This window comes from Notechis scutatus, chromosome 13 (assembly GCF_049901735.1).
Source record: "Notechis scutatus isolate UNSWTSFEM ecotype Mainland chromosome 13, rNotScu1.2, whole genome shotgun sequence".
Lineage (NCBI taxonomy): Eukaryota > Metazoa > Chordata > Lepidosauria > Squamata > Elapidae > Notechis > Notechis scutatus.
The window spans coordinates 13,543,335-13,558,461 of record NC_142021.1 but is presented as its reverse complement, the minus strand read 5'-3'; the positions used below and the strand labels follow the sequence as shown (position 1 = coordinate 13,558,461).

Here is a 15,127-nt window from a genome sequence, read left to right as displayed (position 1 = left end):
CCCCCCCCCCCCCCCCCCCCCCCCCCCCCCCCCACCACACCCCCCCCCCCCCCCCCCCCCCCCCCCCCCCCCCCCCCCCCCCCCCCCCCCCCCCCCCCCCCCCCCCCCCCCCCCCCCCCCCCCCCCCCCCCCCCCCCCCCCCCCCCCCCCCCCCCCCCCCCCCCCTTAAAAGGACCACCCAGCATCGCCATCCGTGTCTCCCAAAAGATCGGGACTGCTCGCTAGTTACACCCGCAGCGCTTGTGCCGAATGCGAGAGGAAACGAAAGTCTCCTCTACCCTAGCAGAGGAGAGCCAGGGACAAAATGGCGCCATTTCCTTCTTCTTCCCTCAGCTCACTCTGTGTAGAACCCAGCAGTAAATCAAACTCTTCTCAGGGTGCCCAATTTTTCAAGACCCGTGTTGGGGAATCTGGAACCAAATACTTACTGAACCTACAGACTGTGATCATGGCAGAGATAAGAGCTGGGACCCATAGTATGTATTTAGTAAAGGAAGTCACACCATGGTGAAAACGGTGCAACATCCCGTTAGTAACCCTGATTAACAGGAAAAAAAGGAAAACAAGACCCCCTCATGCCTTTTTAGCCTCCAGCCTATCACGGATATCATGATTAATACAGAGCCGCATGGCGTATTTCCTGAGAGTCCAGTCCCTCCACAAGGCGAATCTCTCAATGCAGCACACCCACGTAACGCAAAAGTTGGATTCATACGATACATCAAACCGCAACGTAGCCGATCCCTGTTGAACACCGAGGGTGCAAACCCATCTCATGTACTCAGTTAGGGGAACGCGGTGCTGGACAAGCCCAGAAAACTGAATTGTTCATGTAATGTTCACTAAATCAAAATTATCCTGAGCTGCACAAATTGTTTTATTTTTGATGACAAAGGCAACAGAAGCATCTTGTACTGCTATCCCCATACTCATCAATCGCTAGATTTGCAGCCCAGAATGGCTGGTGTGAGGGTCAGATTCACTCTGCAAGGGCCAAGGGTGATCTCGGCCGACAGCACCTGGCCCTAGAAGTCACGGAAGCAAAATCTTTCTCCACTTAAGTAATGTAAAGTTTTCATAAAATTGCAGAATGTCAGGGTCGTTTTTGGGCACGTCTGCAATTAAAACACAGTCTGGAAGCCCCTTCCACAACTGAGTCTCGTTTCACGCGAACCTTTTAACTGGCCAAATGCTAGTCATCCTTTTCCACCCACCCTGGCCGCCCTTTCAATTTTTGCCCCCTCTGAAAGCAGATGAAGCAGGGGTGGGATTCTACCGGTCCAGACTGGTTCTACAGAACCATTTGTTACGATTCGTCGCAGTTCAGAGAATTGGCAAATCGTGCCCCTGGCTGGCCCCACCATCATTCGCTTTTTTCAGGGTTGCAAGTGAAGGACCATCTGCAAGTTGCAACAGCTCAGCCTAGCTAGAAGATGGGTTTTGAGAGAAAGGAGGGAGGAGGGATATGGGACAAAAGAGGGAGGGGAGGGAAGGAGGGAAGGAAGGAGAGAAGGGAGGGAGGGAGGAGGGAAGAGGAAGGGAAGGAGGGAAGAAAGGAGTGGGAGGAAGGAAGGGAGGGAGGGAGGGAGGGAGGGAGGAAGGAAGGAAGGAAGGAAGGAAGGAAGGAAGGAAGGAAGGAAGGAAGGAAGGAAGGAAGGAAGGAAGGAAGGAGGGAGGGAGGGAGGGAGGAGGAAGTGGGGGAGGGAGGGAGGGAGAAGAAAGAGGAAGGGAGGGAGGAAAGAAGGAAGGGAGAAAGAGGGAGGGAGGAAGGAAAGAAGGAAGAAAGGAGAGGAGGAAGGAAGGAAAGAGGAGGGCGGGAGGGCGGGAGGGAGGAAGAAGGGAAACAGGAAAGGAAGGACACTTCAATGTGCTTGGCCATCTCCCTTTCACTCAAGAAAATAGACATTATGTTTACTTTCTGCTGCATTGGGATTAGCTGAGAAGCAGAGGCCACACACACACACATATACACACAGAGAGAGAAAGAGATGCAGAGACAGACCCACAGCCACACCTGCCCTGAGGAGCATGCACCAAACTTTTTATTCATGTAGCATCTTCCCATACAACGAAAAGACATTTAGGCCCCTGCAGAGTTTGTATCGGGGCCCGGGCTTCCCTTGTCCGTCTCGTCCTCCTTGTTGCCTCTGAACCTGGCCAGCACGGGTGTGTTGAAAACAGAAGTGGGGCTGGAAGGAGGGCCAGAGCCTTGGGAAGACGAGGTGGGGGAGCTGCTGGCAGGAACCCTGGAAGAAGAGACCCACGCCTGCAGTCAAGACTGGCTCCTCCAGAAGGAAGGGGGCTGTGGTATCAGGCCATTGGGTGGGACCCTCCGCCCTCCTTCTCAGGAAGAGTGGACGGTCCCAGATGTGCCTGGCAGACACTGTCAACAGAGGTGGGATTCAGCTGGTTCTGACCGGTTCTAGAGACCCGGTAGCGGAAATTTTGACTAGTTCGGAGAACTGGCCAATCCCACCTCTGAGTGGCCCCGCCAACCCCATCTCTTCTCCGCCTCCCATTGAGTCCCATCTGATCGGCTGGGTCTCCTTTGGTTGCCCTGCACAGGAGAACGGAGCTGGAAAGCAGGTTAGTGGGGTGGGGAGGGAAGGGGATTTTGCAGTAACTTTCTCCTGCCACGCCCACCAAGCCACACCCACCAAGCCACACCAAGCCCACCAAGCCCACAGGACCGGGAGTAAAAAAAACTGAATCCCACCACTGACTGCCAACCTCCGTGAGGCAAACAGTGGGAAGCCTCAGGGTCCCAACCTCCCTTCCCCCAGCTCTCTTCTCTCCTGGTCCACCCCCTGCTTTAGAGCAGAGGGATCTCCAAACTTGGCCACTGGTCCTTGAGCCCGTCAGGATCGAACTGCTGGCAGTGGGCAGAATATTAGCCTGCGATGCTGCACTCTAACCACTGCACCACCATGGCTCTCAATATGCATTGATAGTGTTCTCCAAGTAAGAAACAAAGAACAGAACTTTTTCCTTTCCCCCATCTCTGGTTCCCTCCCCACCCAGTGGGTGGTTCCTGTGCCCCTGGCGCCCAGGTCAATCCAGCCGCAGGTGTCCTACTCTAAGAGGGAGCTCCTCAGTCAGCCCACTGCAGCTGCAGAAAGGCCGTCTGGCAAACTGGCCCATTGACCAGGAACAGCGCTGGCACCAAGGTTGAGAATCCTGACCTAGACACTAAAAGGCAAACTCACCTTGCCAGGCCTGCCAATCTTGCAAGAGGAAAAGAAAAATGGTCCAAGGAAAATCAAGGAAGGTAGGAATGCAGGGACACGTACCTTGGGAAAGTATATTTCAGCCGGTGGACAGGGTTGTTTGTGAGGAACGAGGGACGAAATCCACCAGGATTCAGCATTAGCGGGCGTAGGTCAACCATGCTGTGGAAGGTGGGAAAAAGGAAACAGGAGTCCTATAGAGCAGGGGTCCTATAGAGCAGGGGTCCCCAACCTTGGCCACTTGTGGACTTCAACTCCCAGAATTCCTTCAGCCAACTTTGCTTGTGGACTTCAACTCCCAGCTTTGCTGGCTGAGGAATTCTGGGAGTTGAAGTCCACAAGTCTTAAAGTGGCCAAGGTTGGGGACCCCTGCTATAGAGAACATGCCCCAGAGCCTGCGGCTGTACCTGGCCTTCCCTTACTCTCCCCTGGGTGCTGCTCTTTTGAGGGAGGCCAGGAGTGGGCTGCCGGGGGTTCAGGAGAGCCCCTAGCTAAGATTCTGCGCAGTTCAGAGAACCCCCAAATCCCACTTCTGGCTGGCTCTGTCCACCCACCCCACCTCTCCCAGGAGTCCCCACCAGGCCGGTTTGGATGCAGGTAAGTGCAGGGGGTGCGCGGAGGCTCATAGACGATGAAAAACGGGCCTCCCGGAAGTTTGGGAAGGCCAGAAATGGGCCTTCCGCAGAGCCTTCGGAGCCCGGGGGAGGCTGTTTTTGCCCTCCCGGAGGCTCAAGGAAAGCCTCAGGAGCCCCCCCTGCCATGGAGCAGGAGGCTGACTAGGCCACGCCCACCCAGCAACCGGGCAAAGAACCCGTTGCTAAAGTTTTTGAAGCCCGCCCCTGAGGGAGACCCCATCCTTCCCACCCCCTCCCCATCACCACAAGGATCCATGGCGGCCCAGCGGATGCCAGGTTCCCTCTGACCACCCTGGCACCTGCTCTGCACCTCCTCCCTTCCGTGGGATGCTCAGAGGGAGTTTGACTCATCCTGCATCTCTTCACACTTCCCCCCATCAGTCCGGTGTTCCTCCATTTCAGGGGCCTCCCAGTGGCCCCTAGCCCCAGTCCCTCCCACACGGATTATCTTGCTTTCCACGCTGGCCAACCCAATGCTGGTTGAATAGCCTCCTTCCCCCCCTTCCCCTTTCTTGTAGCCGATTGATACCAGAAAACCAGCCACAGTAAGGAACCACAGTATGCAAAAACTCTTTCTTAGTTTTGGGTTCTTTGCCCTGGCAGGACTTGGTTAATTTGCCCAACTGCCCGGATTCACATGACCTCCTGAACCATAAACTGGCCCCGTGGGGCTGGTTTTCCAGAGTAGGGGTCTCCAAGCTTGGCAACTTTAAACCTGGCAGACTTCAACTCCCAGAATTCTGAGAGCTGTAGTGCTCCAGGCTTAAACTTGCCAAGGTTGAAGACCAGTGGTGGGATTCAAATAATTTAACAACCGGTTCTCTGCCCTAATGATTTCTTCCAACAACCAGTGCACCAAACTGCTCAAAAAGTTAACAATCGGTTCTCCCAAACTGGTGCAAATTGTCTGAATCCCACCACTGTTGGAGACCTCTGTTCCAGAGAAAAGCTCTACTCCAGCATTTCTCAACCTCAGCAACCTTCAAGACTTTATCAAGGAAATAAAAACACATAGAAAATACTGTTTTAAAAAGCAAAAAGATACAACAAAGGACATATCATTTTAGCAGTAAAATAGTTATTATTCCATATATAGTTATCTAATGGAGTACAAATTTATTTCTTACAGTTATATAATTTCCACGTTTTTAGCCTACTACTACTTTGTAAAACTGAGTTGCATATTTCATTATATTTGTCCATACTTTTGTAGGCAATCCACACATAGGTAGCAAGTGGAGTCAGCTCCAATGATTAAAAGTGGCCATACAATTACTTTTTCCAATGCCTTTCTCCCAAAACTTAAGTAAATGTTCTACATTGTAAAAACATGTGTTTCAAAGAAGCATTATTCTTATTCCATAAACCTTCATTTGAGGCCCAGTGACACTCAAACTCACATTGTCTAGGCAATATAGGAATTTCTAATTCTTTGTGTGTCCAATCACATTTGGCCAAATAAAGTCTATTCTATTTTATTTTTCTATCTTTTATATTTATTATTCTATCCTATCCGATCCTATCCTATCCTATCCTATTCTATTCTCTATTCTATTCTAATTCTATTCTTACAGATTAGCAGAGTTGGAAGGGACCTTTAGGTCATCTAGTCCAACCCCCTGCCCAAGCAGGAAACCCTGACATATGGCAGTCCAATCTTTTCTTGAAAGCCTCCAGTGATGAAGCTCCCACAACTTCTGAAGGCATCTTCTATTCCATTGGTTGATGATTCTCATTGTCAAAAAATCTATCTTTATTTCCAGGTTGAATCTCTCCTTGTTCAGTTTCCATCCATTATTATTCCTTGTCTGGCCTTCAGGTGCCTTGTAGAACAGCTTGAGCCCTTCCTCCTCTCTGGGGCAGCCCCTCAAATACTGGAAGATGCTATCCTGTCTCCCCTGGTCCTTCTCTTTACTAGACTAGCCAAGCCCAGTTCCTGCAACCGTTCGTTGTATGTTTTAGCCTCCAGTCCCCTAATCCTCTTGGTTGCTCTTCTCTGTACTTTTTCTAGAGCCTCAACATCTTTTTTATAATGTGGTGACCAAAACTGGATGCAGTACTCTTGGTGTGGTCTTACTAAGGCTTTATAGCGTGGTATTAGTACCTCTCTTGATCTCAATTGTATCCCTCTGTTAATGCAACTTAGGATTGTGTTGGCTTTTTGGGCTGCCACTGCCCACTGCTGGCTCCTATTTAGCTGGTTGCCCACTAAGACTCCAAGATCCCTCTCACAGTTCCTGCTATTAAGGCTGGTTTCACCCACTCTGGATGTGTACTTTTGGTTTTTCTTGTCTAAGTGTAGAACTTTACTTTTCTCTACATTTAATTTTCTATTCTATTCTATTCTATTCTATTCTATTCTATTCTATTCTATTCTATTCTATTCTATTCTATTCTTATTCTATTCTATTCTATTCTATTCTATTCTATTCTACTCTACTCTACTCTACTCTACTCTACTCTACTCTACTCTACTCTATTCCACTTATTTCTTAGCATATGCACACAAAACTGATTAATTGATAATAAGTATCTATAAAATGTAAAGTGGTATTTTTAGTTTCAAAAGAATTAACAATTTTTAAAAATAATTTGGATGTCTCAGAAGATAAAAATACTAAAAATGCTTTCTAGGGACTTTTGGTGTTGAAATCCAAATATCTTACAATTTGCTGAGGTTGAGAAACACTTCAAGCCCAAGGGTGGCTCAGGGAGTTCTGTGAAGGCAACAATTCTACCTCATTTCTATACAGTTTTCTTCCTCCCTGTCTGGCTTCTGACCTCTTTTGATTGACAGGTGACATGCCGGCCCAAAGCTGCTTCAAGTCTGTATTGTTTCTCTCCATCTGTCAGGGTAGAGAGCAGCAGTTTATATTCAATACAAGCAATTATCTTTCCTGGGGAATTTTGAAGAAGATGCTAAGCCTGGAGGAAATCCTCTTTCTTTAACAAGTCCAGGTAAATGAAAAGCAAAAGATATTAACACATCTAACAAAATGAAATTCAATGTAAAGTAAAGTCGTACACTTAGGCAAGAAAAACCAAAAGGACACATCCAGAGTGGGTGAAACCAGGCTCAATAGCAGCAACTGTGAGAGGGATCTTGGAGTCTTAGTGGACAACCAGCTAAATAGGAGCCAGCAGTGTGTGGCAGCAGCCAAAAAAGCTAATGCAATCCTAAATTGCATTAACAGAGGGATACAATCAAGATCAAGGGAGGTACTAATACCACTCTATAAAGCCTTAGTAAGGCCACACCTAGAGTACTGCATCCAGTTTTGGTCACCACACTATACAAAAAGTTGAGACTCTAGAAAAGGTGCAGAGAAGAGCAACCAGGATGATTAGGGGACTGGAGGCTAAAACATATGAAGAACGATTGCAGGAACTGGACATGGCTTGTCTAAGGACAAGAAGGACTGGGGGCGACATGATAGCAGTATTCCTGTATTTGAGGAGCTGCCCCAAAGAAGAGGGAGTCAAGCTATTCTCCAAAGCACCTGAAGGGCAGGACAAGAAACAATGGATGGAAACTGATCAAGGAGAGGAGCAACCTGGAACTAAGGAGAAACTTCCTAACAGTGAGGTCAATTAATCAGTAGAGTGGCTTGTCTTCAGAAATTGTGGGTGTCCCAGCACTGGAGGCTTTTAAGAAGTAAATGGAGGAAGATGACCAGTTAAAAATTAGAAGCAATAAACCCAGCATAAAATCCCAGTAATAAAAAAAAAAGCCACCGAATATTTAAGATAAGTCTAAACTCTTCCCTGACTCAAAAAAGCCATAATAGAGGCCAGTGGAGCCTCTGGGTCCAGCCCACTTTATAGGGGCCACCACCAAGAAAGTCCCTTTGCTGTAACTCAGAGGTCTCCAAACTTGGCCACTTTTAAGACTTGTGGACTTCAACTACAGAGAATTCTGGGAGTTGAAGTCTACAAGTCTTAAAGTGGCCAAGTTTGGAGACCTCTGCTGTAACTAATGCTCCCCACCCCACCCCAGTACAGAGGGGCAACCTCTGGAAAGGGAAGAGGTTGCCGAGATGAGACGGGCAAAAGCACACACCTGCTTTGGGAAGGAACCGAAGATTTTGGGCATGGCTGGAAGGCCTGAGTCCCAGAGCTTGGCTTCTGTCGGGCTGAACCCTCCCGTCAGGATAGTCCTCCGGAGCCTCCTCTCGGCCGGCCTCCAGGATGAGGTCTTGGCAGCTGAAAAGGAGCAAAGTTTCACCCTCCCATCCACGTTTGGAAGAATTAGGGTTTGGGGGGCTAAGCCAGTGGCTCCCGCCAGGCTGCAAGGAGGTCAAGAAAGTCAAAATGGCAACCACCAACCATGTGAATGTGATTCTTCTAGTGCACAAAAAAGGGGCAGGAATTTCTTTGCATGGTTTGATCACCCTCTTGACTTACTTTTCTTTTTAAAATTATTTTATATTGTGCAATTTCTTTTGTTATATATACAATTTCCATATCCACAATGGCAGTATACAATCTCTTTTAAATACAAATAGGAAACCTTATGCACACAATAGTTGTAACCATTATTCTCAAAGTCCATGATCTTCATTTATCCTTTATTAAATGTTTTCCATTATTTAATTAAGCAGTGTATTTAATTAAGCAGTCTATAGTTAACAGTATCAAACATTATAAACATCACATTTGTAACCATTATCCTCCAAGTCTATAACTCAAAATATTTACTTATTCAACGTTCATTATTTAATTACACACTTACTTCATTTTTGTTTACATATCCTCCTTAGTTTTAAATTTCTAACTTCTGTTTCTATTTTCTAACCATTAATAGAATAATTCCCACTTTAAAAAGTATTCTGTTTCCTCCTTATCCTTAATTTACAAGATTAATCTACCCATTTCAGCACATTCTAATATTTTCTGTATTATATTTTCTTCTATATAATTTTCCAAATTTGTGCATACACAATTCTTGCTACAGTTACCACAGGTAAAATTAAACATGTATTTCTTTTGTTATATTTTTCCATCTTGACTTTCTTAAATCCCTATCCCAGACTACCCTTCATTTTATCCTTCAGGCCAGAGGTCTCCAAACCTGGCAACTTTAACACTTGTGGACTTCAACTCCCAGAATCCCTCAGCCAGCTTTGCTTGTGGACTTCAACTCCCAGCTTTGCTGGCTGAGGAATTCTGGGAGTTGAAGTCCACAAGTCTTAAAGTGGCCAAGGTTGGACACCCCTGCTCTAAAAGGATGCAAATGACCAGCTGCCTGCAAGGAGTCTAAACCCTTCCATTCCCCACCATCCAGTCAGAGCCGAAGAAGCTTCTCTGGTGAGAAGTGAAACGTCTCCAAGGAAAACCCAGGAAGTCCAGTTGCCTCTTTGGATGCAGTTCTGGTTTGGGCTGCTCCAGATTTCCACTGGTGGAGCTGGGGGCCGTGGAAGGATGCTCAGGGAGTCTGACTTGACCAGGGCAACTGGGCGGCCTGGCACAGTTGCAGAATGACAATGGAAGTTTCCTGCAAAAAACATGTGATGACTTCGGGATTCAAAAGAGGCTCCTGAAACTTTCAACCTGAAGCTTAATAACCAGCTGGGTGCCAGCATTGCGGCTTTCTCCTCATGAGTATCACTTCAGGATAGCAGTGCTCCAATATTTGAGGGGCTGCCACAAGAAAGAGGGAGTCAAGCTATTCTCCAAGGCACCAGAAGGCAGGACAAGGAGCAATGGGTGGAAACCAATCAAGGAGAGAAGCAACCTGGAACTAAGGAGGAATTTCCTGACAGTGAGGACAATTAATCAGTGGAACAGCTTGCCACAAGAAGTTATGAATGCTCCAACACTGGAAGTTTGAAAGAAGAGGTTGGATAACCAGTTTGTCTGAAGTGGTGTAAGGTTTCCTGCCTAAGCAGGGCGGTTGGACTAGAAGACCTCTCAGGTCCCTTCCAGCTGCTATCCTATCCTATCCTATCCTATCCTATCCTATCCTATCAATTCCATATTCTATTCTATTCTATTCTATTCTATTCTATTCTATTCTATTCTATTCTATTCTATTCTATTCTATTCTAAATTCTATGGTGATTCTATTATTTCTATTCTATTCTATTAACACCATTGCTACATTCGCAAAAACTCAGGCTCTCCTTAGTGCCAGATTAATTTATACCAAATGCTAAGACAGGGGTCCCCAAACCTGGCAACTTTAAGACTTGTGGACTTCAACTCCCAGAATTCTCCTGCCAGCTATGCTGGCTGGAGAATTCTGGGAGTTGAAGTCCACAAGTCTTAAAGTTGCCAGGTTTGGGGACCCCTGTGCTAAGACAACAAGGGGCTTCTCACTTTGGGCTGCTACCAGCTCTGGGCTGCCACATGCTGTCCCTGGAGAAGAGCCCCAAAGTGTATGGCTTTGTTCGTATCGCTTTGCTACCTTCTGCCGGTCACTGGATTGTAGTAGCCCTGATCAAGAGGCCTGGCAGTGCAGGGGATTTGGGGGGGGGGTGAGCTTCAAACTTGCTTTTTTAAGGGTTCCAGGAGAGACTAAGAAAAAATAATTTCGCTCAAAGCCAATTTTCTAACCCTGGAGAGCTTGCTCAGGGTTCCTTGAACTTTAAGTTTTTGTTTTAAATAAATTTTATTAATGTTCAATTAATTACATTTCTTAGTGCTTGATAAACATCATGTTGTCTGGGTATTTAATTTGCTTAACAATACAGGGTTTTTTTAAATTATCAAGTTCTGCAGCCTGAGAAAGTCCGAAATCCCCTCTCGTCGTGTGTGAATGCAGCCAGTGATGTTGTGGGGAGGGTCTCAGGAGTTTTTCTGGAAGGTGGCCCCTCCAGTCAGCAGTTTGGCTCCCTCCAGCCTTACACCTATTCCAAGTGTCCAGGGGAGGGTAGGAGGGAGCAGGAAAACACCTGAACACCGAACGCAGGTACCACAAATGAGAGGAAAGGAAAGGGAGAGTTACCACGGGCATAATCATTGGCCTTCTCCATCTCCCGTTTGAGTTGCTCGACTTTTTCCTCCATCTCCATTTCCCCCAGGGAGTTGTCGTAATTTACACTGCCCTGCAGCAGGGCAAAGAACTTGGCCTGGAAAAGAGCAGAACAACAGCATTTATACTTATATACCGCTTCACAGTGCTTTACAGCCCTCTCCAAGTGGTTTACAGAGTCAGCCTCTTGCCCCCAACAATCCGGGCCCTCATTTTACTCAGCTCGGAGGGAAGGAAGGCTGAGTCAACTTTGAGCCGGTGAGAATTGAACTGCCAAACGGCTGGCAGTCAGCAGTCTGCAGAATTAGCCTGCAATGCTGCACTCTAACCACTTTGCCACCACGACTCTTGGGCCAAAGGGGGCGAGGGAGAGCTGGGAACAGGCAGCCTAGCGGAGTTGCTCAAAATACAAAATGTCCAGAAGGAGGAAAGTGGAAGAGGGGATTCCAAGGCAGTTCTACACGTCTCCTCCCTGCTGGGCTAGATTTTCACCCGAAGGGAACAGGCGCTTTACGGCAGGGGGCTGCAGGGCCCCTCCTCTCTCAACAGCTGATGGGTCAGTTATTGGATCTGAATTTCTGAGGAACAATCAATCAAACTGAGCTGAAAGGACGTTGCAGGACCCAAGGCCGTTGACTTCCTCCTTGCAGGAGACAATTCCTGTCCTGCTTTCAGGACAAGAGCAGTCAAAGGCACAGCCTGGGGCTGCTTGGACCATATCTCCCATCATGCTGGCTGGGGAACATGGGAGTGATTATCCAGCACAGACCACCTTATTGGACACAGCCTGAGATCTGGGGACGTCCAGGGTCTCCAGATGGCTGTCCTTCATCCAGAACACCTGGGACCCAGATCAGTGTTTCAGCCCAGAAACCTCTCTCCCTCTCTCTCTCTCTCTCTCTTTCTCTCTCTCTCTTTCTCTCTCGGAAAAGAGCCGAGGCCGAGCGATGGTCAGTGCCTTTGGGTCGGGCAGTTGCTCCAGCTGGGCAGAGCGAAGCATCAGGCTCTCCTGTAGGCAGAGCCAAACCTTTCCGCTCTGGGAGGATGCCTGAGCCACAAACAGCTCCTCGGGAGCTGTTGTGGTTTGCCAGCAGCCTGTGCAGACGGCAGCAGAATCGGACAGTGGGGAAGAACGAGGACCAGTCCGGGAGTCTGGGGAGGACTCAGACAAGGGTCCTGGCCAGATGCCCTTCCTGTCGCCAATGCAGAGCTTTCTTCAGCAGATATATTCTCACTGTGCCCAGACAGAGAAATATCTACCTGTTGTCGTTCGCCGGCAGCCTGTGCAGACGGCAGCGGAATCAGACAGTGGGGAAGAACAAGGACCAGTCTGGGAGTCTGGAGAGGACTCAGATGAGGGTCCTGCATCCGATACAGGGATGGGGCCAGGGAGTGGGGTGCTGACTCTGGAGCCTCCAGAGTCTGGCAGCAGCAAGGCAGAGGACCCAGGGGAGCCTGTTCCTAGTGCGCATGTGTGCACAGCTGCTAGAAGGCAAGAGCAGCTTAGACAAAAGGGGCAACTCGGGAGTAAGGCTGGGAGGTGATTGGCCCCACCCATAAGGTATAAAGGACAGGCAAAGGTAGAGAAAACTTTGCAGGAAGCAAAGTCGTTCATTCTGTTCGGATTAACCCTTGAAGCTCTGTGTGGACTTTGTACTTCGGTTGGTTTTTTATAATTCATTTGGCATTCTAGTTGTTGGCAGCAATTCAAAGGAGAGAAAGGTGGGTGCTTATCTTGAGGGACTGTTTGGGACTCATTACCAGCTGGGAATGAAAATAACTCCCAGCGTTGAAATAAAACAGGAATTGTTTTAACTGAGCATCTGCTTAATTATGGTCTCGGGAAGCCTTGGTCAGAATAGGAGCGATAAAAGCCAGGGAATGGTGGAGTCGTGTCAAAAAAGTCAAGATGGCAGCCAGGACGTATGGTAACCACTCTCTCTGTTTTGAAGGTAACTTTGAGACCACTGCACTGACTTGGTGACCTTGCCCTGCAGACTGCCCCGGACCGAAGAAGCCTCTGCTGCACCCCAACCGAGTGGGGATGCCACCCCTTCTGCCCATCCGGGGGTCCCTTCTGGCAACCGGTCCCCTCACCTTGAGATACTGCCCCAGGCTGCCCCTCTCGTTCTCGGCCTGTTTCCGCTTCCGCACCACCCGCTCGCAGATGCTGGGCTTCCGCTCCATCTGGGTGAAGAGCTCCTGCAGGGACTTCTGGGTGTAGCTCAGGCCTTGGGCCTCATAATCCTGGGGGGAGATGCGCTCGCAGAAGGACAGGGCGAGCGGGTACTCGCTGTCAAATTCCTCCAGGGTCTCCATCCTGCACGCCTCGGCCAGAAGGGAGGGGAAGAGTCAGGCACAGGGGAATTCAGCCTGCCCACCCCCAAACCCTCCCCCATCCACTGGGGCAAGGCAGGGAAGGTTACCTCTGAGCATGTTTAGAGAGCAGTGCTCTCAAAAGGCAAACAAATAGCGCGGTGGGGGGCAGAAGAGCATGAGAAGATTGCCTCTGCTGGGGTTTTCAGACCCCGGAAGGGGCACAGATCCTACAGGCAGAGGCACAACTTCTGCCTCTCCAGATAGAATAGAATAGAGCTGGAAGGGACCTTGGAGGTCTTCTAGTCCAACCCCTTGCCCAAGCAGGAGATTCTGTACCATCTCAGACAAGTGGCTGTCCAGTCTCTTCCGAGAAACCTCCAGAGGTGGAACATTTACCACGTCTGGAGGCCACTTCTGTTCCCCTGGTTAATTGTCCTCCCTGCTAGGAAGTTTCTCCTTAATGCCAGGTTGCTTCTCTCTTCGTTTAGTTTCCATTGTTTCTTGTTCGGCCCTCCAGTGCTTTGGAGAATAAATTGACCCCCTCTTTCTTTGTGGCAGCTACAGATGGTGAGACTACAACTCCCAGCACCCTTTGTCACGACTCCTGCTCCCAAAGAGATGTTGGAAGTGATAGTTGAGTCCTGCCCTGCCCCCAAAAAAAAAAAAAGTTTTGCAGCTGGCTCCCGGGATGCCCACGACCAGGGGTTAAGACTTGTGGACTTCCAACTCCCAGAATTCCTGAGCTAACATGACTGGAGGAGGAATTCTGGGAGTTGAAGTCCACAAGTCTTAAAGCTGTCAAGTTTGAAGTCCCCCTGCCCTAGTAGATCAAAGAGTCTCCAATCATGGCGACTTTAAGCCTGGCGGACTTCAACTCCCAGAATTCCCCAGCCAGCAAATCTCCGGCATTCCCCAGCAAAGCTGGCTGGGGAATTCTGGGAGTTGAAGTCCGCCAGGCTTCAAGTCGCCATGGTTGGAGACCCCTGCCCTAAACGCCTCCCTGCCCCGGGTTCCGGACCGACCCTCCTCCCCGGAGCCCCTCCGGCCGGGGGGCGAACTCTCCCACCCCCGCCCGGCGCTCCAAGGACCCCTCCGCAGGTGCTCCAAGGCGGCGCCGGCGGGGGCGTTTCCGCGCCGAGGGGCGTGGCTTGCCTGTCCCCGAGAGCAGCTGGCACAGCTGGTGCCCGGCGGGTTCGCGGCGCTGCTGGGCTCCGGGTTGCGTTGCCGCCGCCCAGCCGTCCCGTCCCGTCGGGGTGGGGCTACATTGTGACACGCCGCGGCGGGAGATGGGGGGGAGGGTGTTGCTCTGCTCTCCCTGCGGTCCGCATCCCCTCTCCCGGCGCAGGCTGGCAGCGGGCATCCCCCTCCGCGCCGTTGGCAGCCCGGGCGGGAAGGCGCGCCAAGCCGGTTTCCTTGCTTGAGGCTGGCGAGGCTCGCATCAGAAGACCGGCTAGCGTCTGGACAGTAAGTGAGTCAGTTGTTAAGCGAATCCGGCTTCCCCTATTGACTGTCATATCAGCTTAACGAGAGATTGAACAGTCACCCCTTGTCTGAAATGGTATAGGGATTCCTGCCTAAGCAAGAGGTTGGACTAGAAGATCTCTAGGTTCCCTTCCGACTCTTTTATTCTATATCCTATTCTATATTCTATTCCTCCATGCCAGCTCTAGGCCTTCTCTTCCTAACGTACCCGGTTCCTGCAATTGTTCTTCATCTGTTTTAGTCCTAGAGAGCAGGGGTCTCCAACCATGGGAACTTTAAGCAAAGTCTGGCTGGGGAATTCTGGGAGTTGAAGTCCACAGGTCTTAAAGGTTGAAGACCCCTGCTATAGAGAGTATTTTATTTTAATAAACTTCATTAGTCTTTTATATCTTTAAAAACCGAACCAGAAATATACATATCATGACATTCACAGTGTGTGACATCTATCTCATATACTTCTATTTTGTGCTTAGTTACAAATATATACAATC

At 49.4% G+C, this 15,127-nt stretch overlaps 1 protein-coding gene across 1 annotated transcript; it reads right to left on the bottom strand.

Annotated features, from left to right (window-relative positions):
- Nucleotides 1-2,027: 2,027 nt before the first annotated feature.
- Nucleotides 2,028-13,477, bottom strand: LOC148129625 (uncharacterized). The gene is made up of 6 exons (XM_087943088.1): nt 12,933-13,477; nt 10,809-10,932; nt 7,923-8,065; nt 6,644-6,708; nt 3,291-3,389; nt 2,028-2,246 (listed from the first exon to the last, which is right to left on the bottom strand). Exons 1-6 carry the CDS (start codon nt 13,152-13,154, stop codon nt 2,081-2,083), a joined length of 819 nt encoding a protein of 272 aa, XP_087799214.1. The 5' UTR covers nt 13,155-13,477; the 3' UTR covers nt 2,028-2,080.
- Nucleotides 13,478-15,127: the final 1,650 nt, after the last annotated feature.

Bases quoted from the DNA above. Each gene is read 5' to 3' on its own strand.
- LOC148129625 (XM_087943088.1), bottom strand. From the start codon at position 13,154: ATGGAGACCCTGGAGGAATTTGACAGCGAGTACCCGCTCGCCCTGTCC. The intron at 10,933-12,932 runs GTGAGGGGACCG...GCTCTTTTCCAG, and splicing joins GCCTGGGGCAGTATCTCAAG to GCCAAGTTCTTTGCCCTGCT. The intron at 3,390-6,643 runs GTCAGAAGCCAG...CACCTTCCACAG, and splicing joins TCACCTGTCAATCAAAAGAG to CATGGTTGACCTACGCCCGC.